The following is a 15,834-nucleotide window of genomic DNA, read 5'->3' as shown; positions in this document are numbered from 1 at the left end:
CGAGTTTTGCAGTTGTAGTGATGCAAAGTGATCAATATTCACCATCATTACAACTGTGAAACCTACAGCAACTTCTGGTACCCAGACATACACAGTTAAAGGCAGGAATTGCTGCCAGCGATTCTTTGCTTCTCCAAAGGGTATGCTGTTAAAGTCCCTGCAGATGACAATATTTAGAAATCACTGAACTATTCTAAACATCCCTTTTATGCTGTAATATCACTGTTCAAAACCCCTCAAAAGGTTAAACCCTCTTAGAGGTGGAACTTTTTTTAATGGTGTACTGTGAGCAAATTCTTCGGAAATGTCAAATTTCTGCATTATGATAAAAAAATTCATAGTCTTTTAATATGGTAAACATGATCTTTTTAAAGTTTTTAAAATAGTTCAGCTCCTACTTTACTCGCACTTTACGTGTAAGCTTCAATCTTTATTTTGCTCTGTAAATTTTAGAAAAAGTGAAAGATAATTGCATTTTGCTTTCTGGTTTGCTGGCTGTGAGAATTCTTCAATATGATTGGCTGTTTAGCCAACTTGATGACACCATTGTTGCTGGATGCCTAGTGATCCCATTGACCCCCTCCACAGAGCAGAGGGGCAGCAGTCCAAAGTCCTGATATTATGGTCTAAAAGCCCAGATGCACCTGGAATTGAGCATGTTGGGATCTGCACAGGCCTACTAGTATTGACTCAGTTTTCTTCTGGCAATCCCTCGAAGCGAGGAGGATGCTTACCATGGAGCACAGCCTTTTAATGAGGAGTCTTTTAATGAGGCTACTGCATTGCAGCTACCTCACAGGTTTGGATGACTGGGAGACCCTCCCCCTCTTACTGCCTGTCATAGGCGTATTGGAAGGATTTGCAGCTCGATAATAAACCTATCTGGCCACATCATGAACACACCTTCCATGGTCATCAAGTCTTGGAGTAGGACTTGCACTCAGAGCTTTTGGCTCAGAGAGAGGAACGCTACCTACTGTGCCACAAGACGTCCCAAACTTGACTCACTCTTCACGTAACACTTGTGTTACCTGATCATTTTAATCATGCACATGTGCAGCCAGCACTACCCATGCAATTCATTGGCTATACACCTGTCAAGGGTTGAAGGTGAGGGGAATATCAAGTGCTTATAATGCCACTTAAGGCAGCCATCTTCTCTTAAAGAAGTAGAGATATAGCTGAGAGAGCCATAAGAGTGCCAGATGATGTCCTGGAGGCCCTGATGCAGGCAGTGGACAGGAAGAGGAGCATCTTCTTCCATCCAAGAAGCAGGAAGCTTCCCAGGCATCAACTTAAGAGACAGTGGGATGAGATTGCAGAGTGCGTGAATGCCAGAAGCCTGGAACCCCGGACATGGCTACATTGCTGGAAGAAATTCAATGATCTCACCTTAACCATTCCAGTCAGAAAACTGCTCTCAATCCCTCTCATAACAGCTCCTCCATTTTCAGTCTCATTACTCACAGAGCTCCCCTCTCTGCTTCCCTTCGCTGTTCTACAATTACTCGGTCACACTACGCACACCTCCTACTATTCATACCACTACAAAAACACCTCACCAACTCAACTCACATCTCATACATAGGCCAGAATTTTCTGGCCCCATTGGCGTCAGACGCCATGGCCGAGTTTGCGATCGCTCGTTCCACCCATCAATGGAGGGCCGCGTTTCCAGCTGCTTCAGGTTGTGAACCTAATTTCAATACTTTAACATCTCATTACAAACCCTGCTCGCTAGAATCATCCCCTCATACTGAATCGTACGATCACGTCAGCGTGATTGCATGCCAATGTGTTTCACAACCGTACATAAGCGACATGAACCTGCTGAGCTGCACTTCACTTGGGACTTTGAGGCTTGTTTGCCTACCTTGCTTCGGGCGGCACTCATGGTCATCAATGCCAGGCCTTGCAGGACCACATCACTTTTAGGGGGGATCACAGGCTGGTTTGTGCCTACCAGGCCAGCTGTAATGTTGTAGGGCTAGGGCTTGCTTGGGGAAGGGGGAGAATTGGCCTCAGGCAAGGGAAAGGCTGCAGGTCAAGGGATGTACTGGAGAAGGGGGATTCCTAGGGTGTGTGTGGGGGCACATGTTGATCTGTGCAAGTGGTCTCAAGATGGTGAGGGCTGAGGAGGCAGTCTCCAGAGGAGATGAGGCCAGATGGAGATGTGAGGGTATGTGTGAGAGAGTGAGTGGTGATGTCCTTTGAGCCGGCACTGAGTGAGGTGCCAGTGAATGTGTGATGGCCTTGTGTTATGATATGGCATGCGGTAATTGCCGGGCTGACCAAATCCCAAAGGGAAACTTGGCCAAGCTATCACAACAACTTGCAGTTAGTATTTTTTTTTATTATGACAGCTATATGCACTGAGGTCAGAAGTAAAGATTCCACTACCACTTTTGGAGATTTTAAAATATTAAATAAAAACAATTATTAACAAAAGAAAAGAAAACTTAAACACAAGATTAAGTTACACAGTTAAATTTAGTCTTATTGCATTTCTCAAAAGATTTTTGGTTTGCTAGGCTCCCAGATAAACACCTTTTTCCAGGCAACAGTTCAAATAGATTCTTAATCTATGAAACATCCAGTAATATTACCATCAGGCACCCACTGTTGCTATAAGGGAAGTATCTTGCAGGGCTTCTCTCTCCCACTCACTCAACAATGGAAATCCAAGGCTTATAACAAAGCCTTGTTTTCTGGAATAAACAAGCATTTCCCTGGGGTTGCTAGAGGCTGCTTTTCACAGGTCTGTTTTTGCACAGCCCACCTTTCAAGATCTCACATGGTGACTCACCTGATACATCCAAGGGAAGATTGAAAGCTGTATTTCCCCCCTTTGATCTTTAAACCCATTGTTTTAACTTTCTTTGGAAGTTAGCTTTCCCAGAATACAAAAATCTTTCATGTTGTCATTATGGCCAGAACTTTCGGGAAAAATAAACTTAATAACTTTGTCTTATTTATTTATGATTTTTGCAAGTTGCAAAATTTCCTGTTATGCCTCTTTGAAATTCAACAGCCAACAATTCACTCCTCACCCATCCCCTAATGTAAATTCCATTCATACAGTATCTACTGTGATCTCATCTTAGCTCGTCCCTCTCCATTTAAGAATGCTTTTACACATAACCCCTTTGATGATTTAAACCTTGCAGTCTGTCTTCAGTTTAATTAAATTAGTCACACACACACACACACAACCTACACGCAGCTCCATAAGCCTGCTTCACAACATCCCACAGTAATATTAGGAAAAATGATATTCCCTTGTGAGCCTGTGAGTTTAGAGTGATAAGATGGTTGCCTTACCCTGGCAGCATAGATGAGATCATTCATCTGTTTTCTGCACTGAATGGCTGACCTCTTGTGTGCAGCATTGGTACTGACCACCTCAACCACTGCCTCCCAAGCCAGAGTGGTGATACTGATGGGCCTCCTGCGGCCAGAGTGGGGGTAGAAGACATTGCAGTGGGCCTCCACGGCATCCAGGAAGCACCCCAGGGATACATCACTGAATCGGGGGGCTGCAACCTTCTTGGCTTTTGGGGCCATGTCTTCACTGGAGCAGCCCTGGGCTGCAAGCATTGAGAAGTGTGCGCGCAGCTGCAGTTTAAACATGGCCCCCTGCATGAAGCGGCGAGGTAACAGCGTGGCCAGAAAATCAGAGGCTGCCCGCCAGCGAGACAGCGTGTTTCCTGCGGCTGTGTGATTAATGAGGTGGGAATGGGACGGTACAACATGAAAACCTGTCATTGTGGCCAGCAGGTAAAATGACCTTTTTGCCGCCTACTACCGCACTTTGTGCAAATCTGGGACAAATCTGCCCATAGTCTATCAGCTATTCTACCATGTAGATACATTCTCCAAACACCTAACAAGATTCTTACTAAAACATTTCATATTTGCAGGAGAAGGCAGCACATAGCTCAAGACGGCAGGCTGGCATCAGGGAAGGAAGAGGCCACCTGCACACCCTTTCCAGACTCGAAGAAAATGTTGTCTCTCAATGTTGGGCAGAGTTGAGAATGCAATGACTGGTGATGATAGAGGAGATGTCGCTTAGAGCTTCTGCATATCTAATTCTCTTTTTACTTTCTGGCTTCTATCACAGCATACACTGTGCATGATAAACTGCAGATCTTTACACCATCCACTTGTCTTTCTCAGCCCTCCCTTCACACTGCAAGCCCAAATTCTGGTCCTTCACTTTCATTTCAACAGCTGAGAGTGTGGAAACCCCTGTACCAGTGGTAGAAGAATAAGTGAGCCTTTCTGAAGATATGCCATCACCCAATCTGACCCTCACAGGCATCAGCTCAGATACTGGCACCATGTAGAATTTACAGGCTGCTTGGAGGAGCTGGCCACAACTGGTGACTCACCAGGTACAATTATGCAGCAGCTAGGATGAGGACATCATAGGTGCCAGCTCATCAGAGGGCAAGGGCACAAACTAGTTGTGCTGCAGAAGACTCAGTTGCTGACTCAAGGCCCCAAGTACCAAAGGATGCTCCTGGGCAACTACCAGGGAATGTTAGGTACACTGTGCAGCCTGCCATTGAGCTTGCACACAACGTCATGAAACATGCAGGAGTCCAGTCTCAACTTGTCACAAGGTTTTGTACAGAGCATAGAGATCATTCTGCCTCACATGGACCTGCTGCTCAGCTCCATTAATGACACAATGGTGCCACCATGGTTGAGCCTCTGCTGCCAGCATCCATGGAAGTTCAGGTGGCTACCATCTTTGCTCTGGGGGTAAATACTAATGGAAGCCTGCAAAGTGCCACAACAGTCTTACTCTCTGTCCTCACATGGTGCTGTATGAGTGCTGAGGCACGTTCCCAGGAGAGTGGCCTTGGCTTCCCAGAAGAGGCTTTTCTCTCTCAGCATGACAGCACCTGATCCCACTCCAGCCACTCCTCCAGTGCCCTTGGTCATGCCACACAACAACCGAGCCAGACATTTCTAGCCATGCCAGAAGGACATGGGACAATTAGGATTGGATAATAAATGCTGGCCTTGCTATCAACACCAACATTCCATAAACAAATTTTTAAAAATTTGTTTCAAGTGACAAGTTTGGAGAACTAGGGTTTTTTTACATTGAAAAGTCATAGATTCTGAGGAGATTTAATTGAGGCCTTTAAAATAATTGCAGGATTAGATCCTGTCCAAGCACATGGGTTATTTGAGTCAGATCACTGAATAGAACTAGACTACAATAATATGAAAAAACAAAAACGGAATTACCTGGAAAAACTCAGCAGGTCTGGCAGCATCGGCGGAGAAGAAAAGAGTTGACGTTTCGAGTCCTCATGACCCTCCAACGGAACTGAGTAATATTAGGAGAGGGGTGAAATATAAGCTGGTTTAAGGTGGGGGTGGGGGGGTGGGGAGAGAAGTTGAGGGTGGGGTGGTTATAGGGACAAGCAAGCAGTGATAGGAGCAGATAACCAAAAGATGTCACAGACAAAGGAACAAAGAGGTGTTAAAGGTGGTGATATTATCTAAGAGAATGTGCTAATTAAGAATGGATGGCAGGATACTCAAGGTACAGCTCTAGTGGGGGTGGGGTGGAAAGACTAACAGAGTATTAAAGGTATAGATTTAAAAATAATGGAAATAGGTGGGAAAAGAAAAATCTATATAAATTATTGGAAAAAACAAAAGGGAGGGGGAAGAAACGGAAAGGGGGTGGGGATGGAGGAGGGAGTTCAAGATCTAAAGTTGTTGAATTCAATATTCAGTCCAGAAGGTTGTAAAGTGCCTAGTCGGAAGATGAGGTGTTGTTCCTCCAGTTTGCGTTGGGCTTCACTGGAACAAGCAAAGGACAGACATGTGGGCAAGAGAGCAGGGTGGAGTGTTAAAATGGCAAGCGACAGGGAGGTTTGGGTCTTTCTTGCGGACAGACCGCAGGTGTTCTGCAAAGCGGTAGTATGAAGTTAGATTAGGTGCGAGGAAGCTGTGACCTCTGACTTAAGTTGCCAGTCTGTATGGTAATTGTGGATTCACTACAAACTTCAAAATGGGAGTTAGGTGAGATTCTCCGAGTGGAGACATCTCAAGCTATAGAAAGTCAGCAGAGTCTAGTGAGATCAGTCACCGTGATGTCCTAAAGCTTACCTTCTTGTCTTATGCAGGGATAAAGACTTTCCCAGAGTTTTTTTACCTACATTGTCCTAAGGTTGTCTCTTGTTTGTATGACTGGAGGGTGGATGTTGATGGTGCATGTGAGTTGCGTCATATTAGGATGAGGCAGACTTGATTGACCAGATGGTTTTATCCTGTTCTGTATGTATTCTGCAACCTACCCTCGAAAGATATTACATCCTAATGACTTGCTTCCAAATATGATTTGAGTTTGACAGCTTAAAATACTGTAGTGCTTATAGAGTAATTGCAAGAACAGCTTTTTATTTTTCATGTTAAAAATTATAATGAAAGTTTTGGGGCACACTCTATGAAGATGGGATGAAATGTGGTGATGCGCTTTGGTACTGTGCTAGATTTTTGCCAATAACTTTCTTGTACCCACTGTTGAAAGGTGTATATGCGTTGCCCTCCCCGTGGATCACCAACTTGACGTGGTGGAGAGGCTTGTGCACTCTGATGAACCCTTGAGCAATGCTGTCGGGAGCTCCTTGATCCTGGTAGGGCCACCCATAGTGGCAAGGTCGGGGGACGTGCCAGACAAAGTGCAGTCCAAAAAGCTCTCAACGACAGAACAAGCGAAGGAAGATTGTGTGTCTCACTGGCTGCAAAGGCAGATGAAGACTGCAGCAGCAAGGTGGTCCCAGTCATTGTGGTTTGACACGTCACCGAAACCTGATCAACAACCCATCAAGATTGTGTGGACAATGATGGTACCCCAAGGTCACCTTGTTTAACAAAGTCACATGCAAGTTTCTACCAGGGTCCATTTGCCAAGTCCTATGGCAATGAAAAATTGGCAAATGAATGGAGAATTGGCTGTGAACCTGGAAGTCCTGAGTCAAGAATCTGCACACAGGTGACAGGTGTTTGAAGGTTGTTGGACACCTATGTTGGGACAGAGGTGTCTTTGGGCAGCAGCACCTGTGACTGAACAGTCCTCTTCAGGAAGCCCTCCGCTCAACCCAAATGGTGAAAGGGCTAGAAAAGGTGTCCTAAAAATAAGTTGTCCCACTTTCTCCTGACTGGGAACCACATCCTGTGGGATCACCATCTTTGTGGTCAAAGAAAGAAAACGTTGCATTTTGCAACTTGGAATGTTAGAACACTCATGGATAATCTCAGAATGTCCTTCCAGAAAATAAAACTGCAATCATATCAAGTGATCTATCAAGACTCCAAATTGACATTGCTACCCTCAGTGAGACCCACTTTCATGGGGAGGGGCAGCTGAAGGAACAAGCATGGGGATACACCATCTACTGGAAAAGAAAGGCTGACAGTGACCCTCACGCCCACAGAGTTGGTTTTGCCATCTGGAGTAGGATCTTGGATGCTCTGCCAGAACTCCCCAATGTATAAATGAAAGGCTCATGAAACTTCACCTCCAGCTCAATTGTAACCAATAAGCCACCATCGTTAGCACTCATGCCTCAAACCTTGACTCCAATGAAGATGTCAAGGAAATGTTCTATTCTGACCTTGATGAAGTCCTCACTGCCATCCCAAAAGAAGAAAAGATCATCCTTCTAGTGGGCTTTAATGCCAGGGTTGGCCATAACTCCAATGTCTGGAGAAGAACCATTGGGAAAAATGGTGTTCAAAAAGATAATGCAAATGGTGTCCTGCTGACAGAGTGTGCTCAACATGGCCTCATTCTAACAAACACCCTCTTCTGCCAGAAGGACAAATACAAAACCACATGGAGGCATCCTAGATTGAAGCACTGGTACGTATCATATTATGTCATTGTTGATTGTTCAAGTTAAAGATTTAAGTGATCTCTGTATCACTTGATCCATGCTTTCTTGACAGACCGTCAATTTGTTTGATCGGTGATGAACATCCATCTAGCACCAAGACATAGCAAGAACCAAAAATCCAAGGGGAAGAAGATCAATGTCTTAGCCTTAAAGCAGCCTGACCAAAGAGAGGAATTCCAAGCACAGCTCTCAGCCAATCTGGAAAATCTTCATACATCCAACTCAATTTCAGAACAATGGAATTAAATAAAGTCAGCTGTATTAGACTACTGTGTCCAGACCATTGGGTTCGAGCATCGTTGTGACCAGGACCGATTCAAAATAATGCAGAAATATGTGACCTCCTGGAACAAAAAACGAGCAGCCTTCATTGCCTGGCAGAAGAACCCAAGGTCGCAAGTCAAGAAGGCAGCATTCCAACAGCTCCAGGCTGACACCCACAGACAAATCCAGAAGATAAAGGACAAGTGGTGAGAAAAGAGGCAGCCTGAGAGATCCAACAGTATGCTGACCGTCATGACAAGCAAAGCTTATTGAAGCCACCATGGCCACCTACAGACTAAGGTCAAATGGACAAAATCTCCTTTGCTCACAGGATGGTGTCTCTCTTTTGTTAAGGATCAAAATTCCATTGCTGGAAAGAACATTTCCAATAAGTCCTCCATCATGAATCCATAGTGGCAGCTGATACTCTCCAGGCTACCCCCCAGTCCCCTGCGGTAGAATCATGGGTGAACTACCATCGAAAGGAGAGCGGCAACAAGCAATCAAATGGATGAAAAATAACAAAGCCTGCAGCACTGATAGTATTCCAGCTGAGGGCTTCAAAGCTGGTAGACTTTTCGTCACATCAAGACTCCATTCACTCATCCTACAGATTTGGGAGGAGAAAGAACCCCCACACCTGACAGTTGTAACTATCTTCAAGAAGGGAGATAAATCATCCTAAGGAAACTATTGAGATATTTCTCTCTTATCCATAGCAGGTAAAATCCTGACACACATTCTCCTGAACTGCTTACTTCCTGTGGCTGAGGGAATTCTCCTGTAATCAGTGTGGCATTACATCTTCCAGACAAACCTCTGACATGGTCTTTGTTGCCAAACAAACCCAAGGAAAATGTTGAGAACACCACAAGAAATTCTCCAATGCGTTCATTGACCTGACAAAGGCATTTGGCTCAGTGAATCATGAGGCTCTGTGGATTGTGCTCTAAAGATTTCGATGTCCAGGAAACTTCATCGCAATCCTGCAACTGCTTCACGATGATATGACAATCTTGAGTGGGAGATCTGAAACAGACACCTTCAAAATCCAGACAAGGGTCAAACAAGTCTGTGTGATAGCCCCCATACTATTTACAATCTACCTGACAGTGACTATTCACCTTATCAAAGATCACTGCTCTCTGATGTATTAAATACCACCTAGATGGAAAACTCAGTTGTCTCTATGCCAAAACTAAACTGACCACCATAAACATACATGATCTACAGTTTACCATAACTGCAGTGTTGTTGCCCACTCTGCATCAGATCTGCAAGTCACTCTCGACATCTTCAATTCTGCATACAAGAAACCTGGCCTGTTCTTGATGTTTGTCAAAACAAAACTTATATATCAGCCCAGACCTGGTCAATCAAATATTCCACCTCCCATATATGTTGAAGGAGAGATTCTGGAATATGTCAAGCTCTTCCCATACCTTGGCAGTCATCTGTCTCAAAAAGCTGGCATTTACAAGGAGATCCAACACTGGGTCAACTGTGCCAGCTTAGCCTTCTACAAGCTACAGCAGCAAACGTTTGACAAAGAACTCTGCAAGTCAGCAAAAGCCCTGGTGTACAGAGCAGTTGTCATCACCACACTCCTGTACTGCAGTGAGACCTGGTCTGTGTATCAGCCACACTAGAGTGCTAGAGACATTCCATCAGCAATGCCTCCGCCATATCCTCCAGATTCAATGGGAAGACCATCGAGCAAATGCGAATCTCCTTCTGGAAGCCAGCTCCACAAGCATTCAGGCAAAACTCTTGCAAAATCAACTACAATAGACTGGACACTGTGTCCAGATGGCTGAAAAGCGTCTTCCCCCACCAGGTTCTGTTTTCTCAACTCTCAAATGGCTAGTGTTCCAGGGGAGGACAAAGAGAATGCTTCAAATGCACTCTGAAGCTCTCCTTGAAGCATGGCAGCATTGACATTATTGATTGGGAGGTGCTTGCTACCAATCATTCAAAATGGTGGCAACTTGCCCATCAAGCTGCATCGTGCATTGAGACCAAACGCCATACTGATGAAGCAGATCAGTGGCAAAGAAAGAAAGCAAAGGAAGTGAATCCTGCACTCCGGATCCCACTGCCTCGTGGGAACGTCCTGCCCACGTGCCCAAAGATCAGTGATTCAAGGATTGGCCTGTTCAGTCACATGAAGAAAAATGGCAGAAACTCACAACCCATAGTAGGCATCATCCTTGAATCGAGGGGCAGCTGATGATGATAGGGGTTGGTTAAGTCAACTTACAATGTAGACAGACTAAGTGGATGGACTCCTCCATGACAAAGACCATGGCACACAGACCCTCAGGGATCTCTGCCAGACCTTCCCATGCATCCCACTGGACATCCTGTACCTGCTGCCTGATGGGCAACTCCAGAGGCTCATCAGATGCCACGATCAGTCCGCAAGCATGACCTAACCCTTCCTGTTGCTTGTCGTTTCAAGATGCCATCTTGCTCTAATGCCCACATGTTCATTCTTGGCCTGCTGCAATGTTCCAGTGAAGCCCAATGTAAACTGGAGGAACAGCACCTCATCTTCCGATCAGGCACTTCACAGCCTTCGGAAGAAGGACATTGAGTTTAACAACTTCAGACCATGAGCTCTCTCCTCCATCTTTGCACTTTATCAATCCAATTTTTTTTTTTTCCCCAACCACCCCCACAGGACCATCTGTCACTTGTTCTTATATTTTGCTTTCACAGAATACTGACTCTTGTTCTGCGTTAGCACATTCTGCTATCTTACCTTAATGCCACTATCAGCGCCTTATTCAGTCTTTAACACTACCAATCACAGCCCCTTTGTCCTGTGTCCATGAAATTTTGGCAAATTTCTCCTGAGCTCCCACATATCCCTGACTTTCTATTTTGCTCCACCTGCTCCACCCCCTCTTAAACAGTATAAAATCCATCACATTTCTACCTCTCTTTAGCTCTGAAGAGGAGTCATATGGACTCATAATGTTAATTCTGTTTGTCTCGCCACAGATGCTGCCAGAGCTGCTGAGTTTTTTCAGCATTTTATGTTTTTATTTCAGATTTCCAGCATCCGCAGTATTTTGCATTTATCCTAGAGGCTCATTGTCTGCCTCAGACTCAGCATTGTCCTGGTCTCCAGCTTCTTCCGACAGCTGGCACCCTGGGCGTTCTCTGCCTCCGCCAGCTACTCATGTGACTGTGCCATGCCATCCCCATAGTGCACTACCATTTGAGCCGATGAACTAATGCCCACTGACGTGCTTGCATCTGCGCTGGTGCCTGGCAGCAAGAGAGGGTGTGATTCTGGTGGATCTGTCTGCGGCTCCTCCTCAGGTGTCAAGGGAGGGCCCTCGGGGTCCCAGCAGCCTCTGGATGATGGCTCGTCTGAGGGATGAGGACAATATGACAGTATTATCAATTACCACATAGTCATTGTGCATGATAGGCGGGCGGGTAACACTATACATCATGGTGGCATTGTGGTTGCTGGATCACTGGGGACTCTTGTTTAGAAGTCCTCATTTGAGATGGGACAACCCCTACATTGTTTGCACTCTCCACCAATCTTGCATCTGCCCACTGGACCCTTAAGTTCCTCCGACACCCCTGGCCATACATGACCTGAGGACCTTGCTACTCGCTGACAACCTAGCTCGAGGGTGTCTATCTCAAATTTGGTCAGTATGAGTAGGTTGGCTACCTGTTTGTCTGCGCTCCACAGCATTATGGCTTCTCTTCTCCTGTTCAGAACAAACTGCATTCGTTAGTCCACCCTCTACCTTCAACACCATACCAGCCTCGCCGCCAACCCCCCTACCCACCAACCCCCAACAACCCCGGAGGACCAGGTTGAGGAGCCTGTCAAATTTGTACATCCCATCCTTCTATGCTGCCAAGGCTAGCTGCCACATCTCCCAGCTATGTCACTCCCAGGTATATTGTCACTCTGATTCTTACACCCCTGAGCATCACGAAGGACGGCCACCCTTCATGACATCTCCACACAGTATCATGCCAACTCAGTACTCAACGTTGCCAAGCACAGAAATTCATTAAATCGTTTGTGGCACTGGATCCAGAAGCGATGCACTACATCAGCCCGCTGACCTAGGCTGCCACCTCTGGCCAGGCCTTTGTTGTCTGGTGTAGTGGCCTCCTCTTGCCATCCCGCAGCATCAGAATGTCCCACCTAGCACTCACTGCCTCCACTACAGTGCACAGGCACTTGTCTAAGAACTTATGGGCAGAGCACCCACTGGCATTGCCCTCCCCCCTTGAGGCCATAACTCTTGCAAATTTCAAAAGTCTCTCCAAGGCAGCTCCCTGAGGCTCCTCAAAACCTCCTGGCAGCATTCGGGGAGCTGCCTCTGTTGTTTTTAAATGCCCGCCAGGTCCCCATTGGACCTGTGCCCACCATGCTCATTGCCAATGTCCGGGCGCATTTCATGCTGGCCGGCCTTTAATTGGCCAGCCAATGTGAAATCGCGTTCAAAGTCCGATCGCGGCTAAAAGCAGAAATCACGGCCACTTCCAGGCCCGCCAATCAAGTGCTCCCGACAAATGCAAAATTTAGGCCCATGTAAACTTGTCATGCTGTAATTAGACCCAAGGGAGGTGCTGCAGCATCTCAGATTTGCATCTCCCAGTTGCCTCAACTGTACAGCTGAGAAATTCCTGCTCTCCAAACCAGCTCTGATTCCCAAATTGCTGCAAATCTTCCTAGTTAACTACAAATAATAACATGAAAAACAAAGTATTATACAAAATTAAAAACATACAACTTTAACCATATTTCAACTGAAGAGTGCACTAAGACTCAATTCACCATAGCTGGTTTGTTATTAAAAGTTATGAACAGAGTGCACACTGACTCTTGTCATAACTTTTCACCATGTTTTTGTGTCAATATTTATCATTGTGAGTTGCTGTGTCAACATTTCCTATGCAGTTTTGCTTTATTGACCATCAGACTGTTGTTTAAGATTCTGTGTACAAGGTGGTTCTGTGAAGAAACTTTCTGATTCACCTTCTCAATAAACTTATATTCATCAGTTGAACATGGAAAACGAAGATCAATTTACTAGAAATATGTTAAAAACCTTGCACGTGACTTTACAAATGTGCATATCATGCAACAAAACCAAACATTGTTCCATCTTAATGATCACAATGCCCCAGGCTAATATCAGTTTCTGTAAGCTATGTTACACACTTTGGTGCAGCAGGGTCACTTAGTGGATTGTTCGATAAAAATGAGAGAGTGGTAACAATATAACAACAGAATGACACCTTTCTGCTGAGATGTCATGCTATTTTCACACCCCGTTCAAAAAAAGGGAGAGGGATAAACCACATTTGCAGCTTAATCAGTCCAAAATTGGTGGTCGGGAGGCTTTTAGGGACATTAATATGGACAAAATTAATTGCCACTTGGAAAAATATGGCTTAATAAATGAATGCCAGCATTGATTTGTGAAAGGCAACACATACTTGACTAACTTGATTGAAATTTTTTACAAAGTTAATTTTTTGTGCATACGAACTTTGAGAAGTCTTGCAGAATAGACTTGTTATGGGTGCAGTAGCTTCTGTTCCTCTTGGCCCACACCATGGGATTAAAGGAGCAGTGCCTGCATGGATGCAAAATTGTTAAAGGACAGAGAACCAAGAGCAGTACTGAAGGGTTGTTTTGAGACTGGAGCGAAGGGTGCAGTTGAGTCTCCCAATATTGGGACTACTGCTCTTTTGATACACATTAATAACCTGGACCTGGGAATATGGGATATTATTTCAAAGTTTGTAGATGATACAAAACTCTGAAAAGTAGTAAAGAGAGAGGAAGACATAGCCAGACTGGTGAAATGGGCCGACACATAACAGAGGGAGTTTAATGCAGAGAAGTGTGAAGTGATTCATTGAAGAATGAAGAGAGATGGCATCAACCAAATGGGACATTTTCAAAGCTGGTGCAGAGACACCTGGAGGTGTACGTATATGATTCCTTGAAGATGGCAGGACAAATTGAGAAGGTTTTTTAAAAGGCATTTGGGATTGTTGGCTTTATAAGTAGAGGCATAAGGTACAAAACCAGGGAAGATATATTAAACATTTATGAAACACTGGTTAGGTTCCAGCTGGAGTATTGTGGGCAATTCTGAATACCACATTTAGGGAAGATGTCAAGACCTTAGACAGGATATAGAGAAGATTTACTGGATTAATACTATGGATAAACAACTTCAGTTATGTGGCCAATCTAGAGAAATTAGGGCTGTTTTTCTTAGAATAGAGAAGGTTGAGGGGAGTTTAGATAGAGGCATTCAAAATTTTAAATGGTTTTGATAGAGTAAATAGACAGTTTCCAGTGGCAGAAGGGTTGGTAACTTAAAGGTGAATGGCAAAAGAACAAGACGTAACATGAAGAAAAAAATTGCAGCGAATTGTTATGTTATGAAATGCACTGACTGAAAGGTGGTGCAGACAGATTTGAAAGTAATTTTCACAAGGTAACTATAAATACTTATTAAAAATTGCATGGTTATAGGGAAAGAGAGGAGTGGGACAGATCGTTTTGGTATCACAGTAAGTGGTGTCTGACAACAGTCCAAAACGCAATGGAAAACCATTCCAGGACATATATGAATGATGGTCCATCAGCCACGTTACATCATCGCCCCAATATTCTCGTTCAAAAGTGATGGCCGAATGTACGGTCAGGACAGTCAAACCCTTGATCAAAAGTGTTTAGAAAATTGAGTTATTGCAACTTCAGGCTACGCCACTGAGCTCCAGATTACTGTCACCAGCTGAAATTCTATTTGGTCAATCGACCAGAAGCACATTACCAAGTTATCACCTCACCAAATCATCCAACATCACAGACCGTCTGCATCAGTCGCAGGATAAGTTGAAAACTGCGCATGACGTGCATGCAGCTGCAGAGTTGCCGCCACAATACATCAGCCAGAAGATGAAGAAAGTCCTACACCAGCAAGAACAGACTTGGACCCCAGCAGAGGTGTCCAAGGTATGCAAAGAACCACGTTCGTACAAGGTGACAACAGCAAATGGTGCAGGACTGCGAAGGAATCGATCCCACCTCAGGGAGCTCTCACTAACCCTGCACAAAAGGTGACCAATCAACATTGCCTATGTGCAAACATGTACATTTTGTAGACGAAGAGACAATGAGCAACACACTGAACACAACAACTGCACAGTCAGCCTGAATGCAATCCCCAGAGTGAAGAAACAAACGGTTAAAAATTACACCTGCGTGTAGGGGTTACAAGTATCTGGTCAAGTCAGCCGACAACCAGTATGCTTCCGATAAGCAACACCTCAAAAAGTAGTATTTCAAATATTCTTTTACAAGCTGAATGTTCCATGTTAAATAGTGTTATAGTTGCCAATTGTTATGTTCCATGGGTTAGTTGTTTGTCTACATATGCATGTTAGACTATATTGATTTTTTTCAAGGAAAGAGGAATGTTGTGATTGTATGCTTCCTAATATGTAAAGTATACTCATTTAAATATATGATTGAGTAAATAGTTATGTAATCACAGGAAGTGGTGCAATGTCACGTGATGGAGCTGTCGTGTTGTGATAATGTAATCACCAATCATTCATAAGGGATTGGGTA

At 44.6% G+C, this 15,834-nt stretch overlaps 1 protein-coding gene across 1 annotated transcript in view; it reads right to left on the bottom strand.

Moving 5' to 3' along the window:
• The window catches only part of LOC144688751 (procathepsin L-like), a 45,230-nt gene extending 29,805 nt beyond the window's left edge, over positions 1 to 15,425 (bottom strand). The window contains exon 1 of the mRNA XM_078555664.1: positions 15,073 to 15,425. Coding sequence (XP_078411790.1) covers positions 15,073 to 15,120 — 48 coding nt within the window. The 5' untranslated portion in view covers positions 15,121 to 15,425. The remainder of the gene's footprint in view (positions 1 to 15,072) is intronic.
• Between the last annotated feature and the right edge of the window lie 409 nt (positions 15,426 to 15,834).

This window comes from Cetorhinus maximus, chromosome 13 (assembly GCF_964194155.1).
Source record: "Cetorhinus maximus chromosome 13, sCetMax3.hap1.1, whole genome shotgun sequence".
Lineage (NCBI taxonomy): Eukaryota > Metazoa > Chordata > Chondrichthyes > Lamniformes > Cetorhinidae > Cetorhinus > Cetorhinus maximus.
This window is presented reverse-complemented; position numbering and strand designations above follow the sequence as displayed.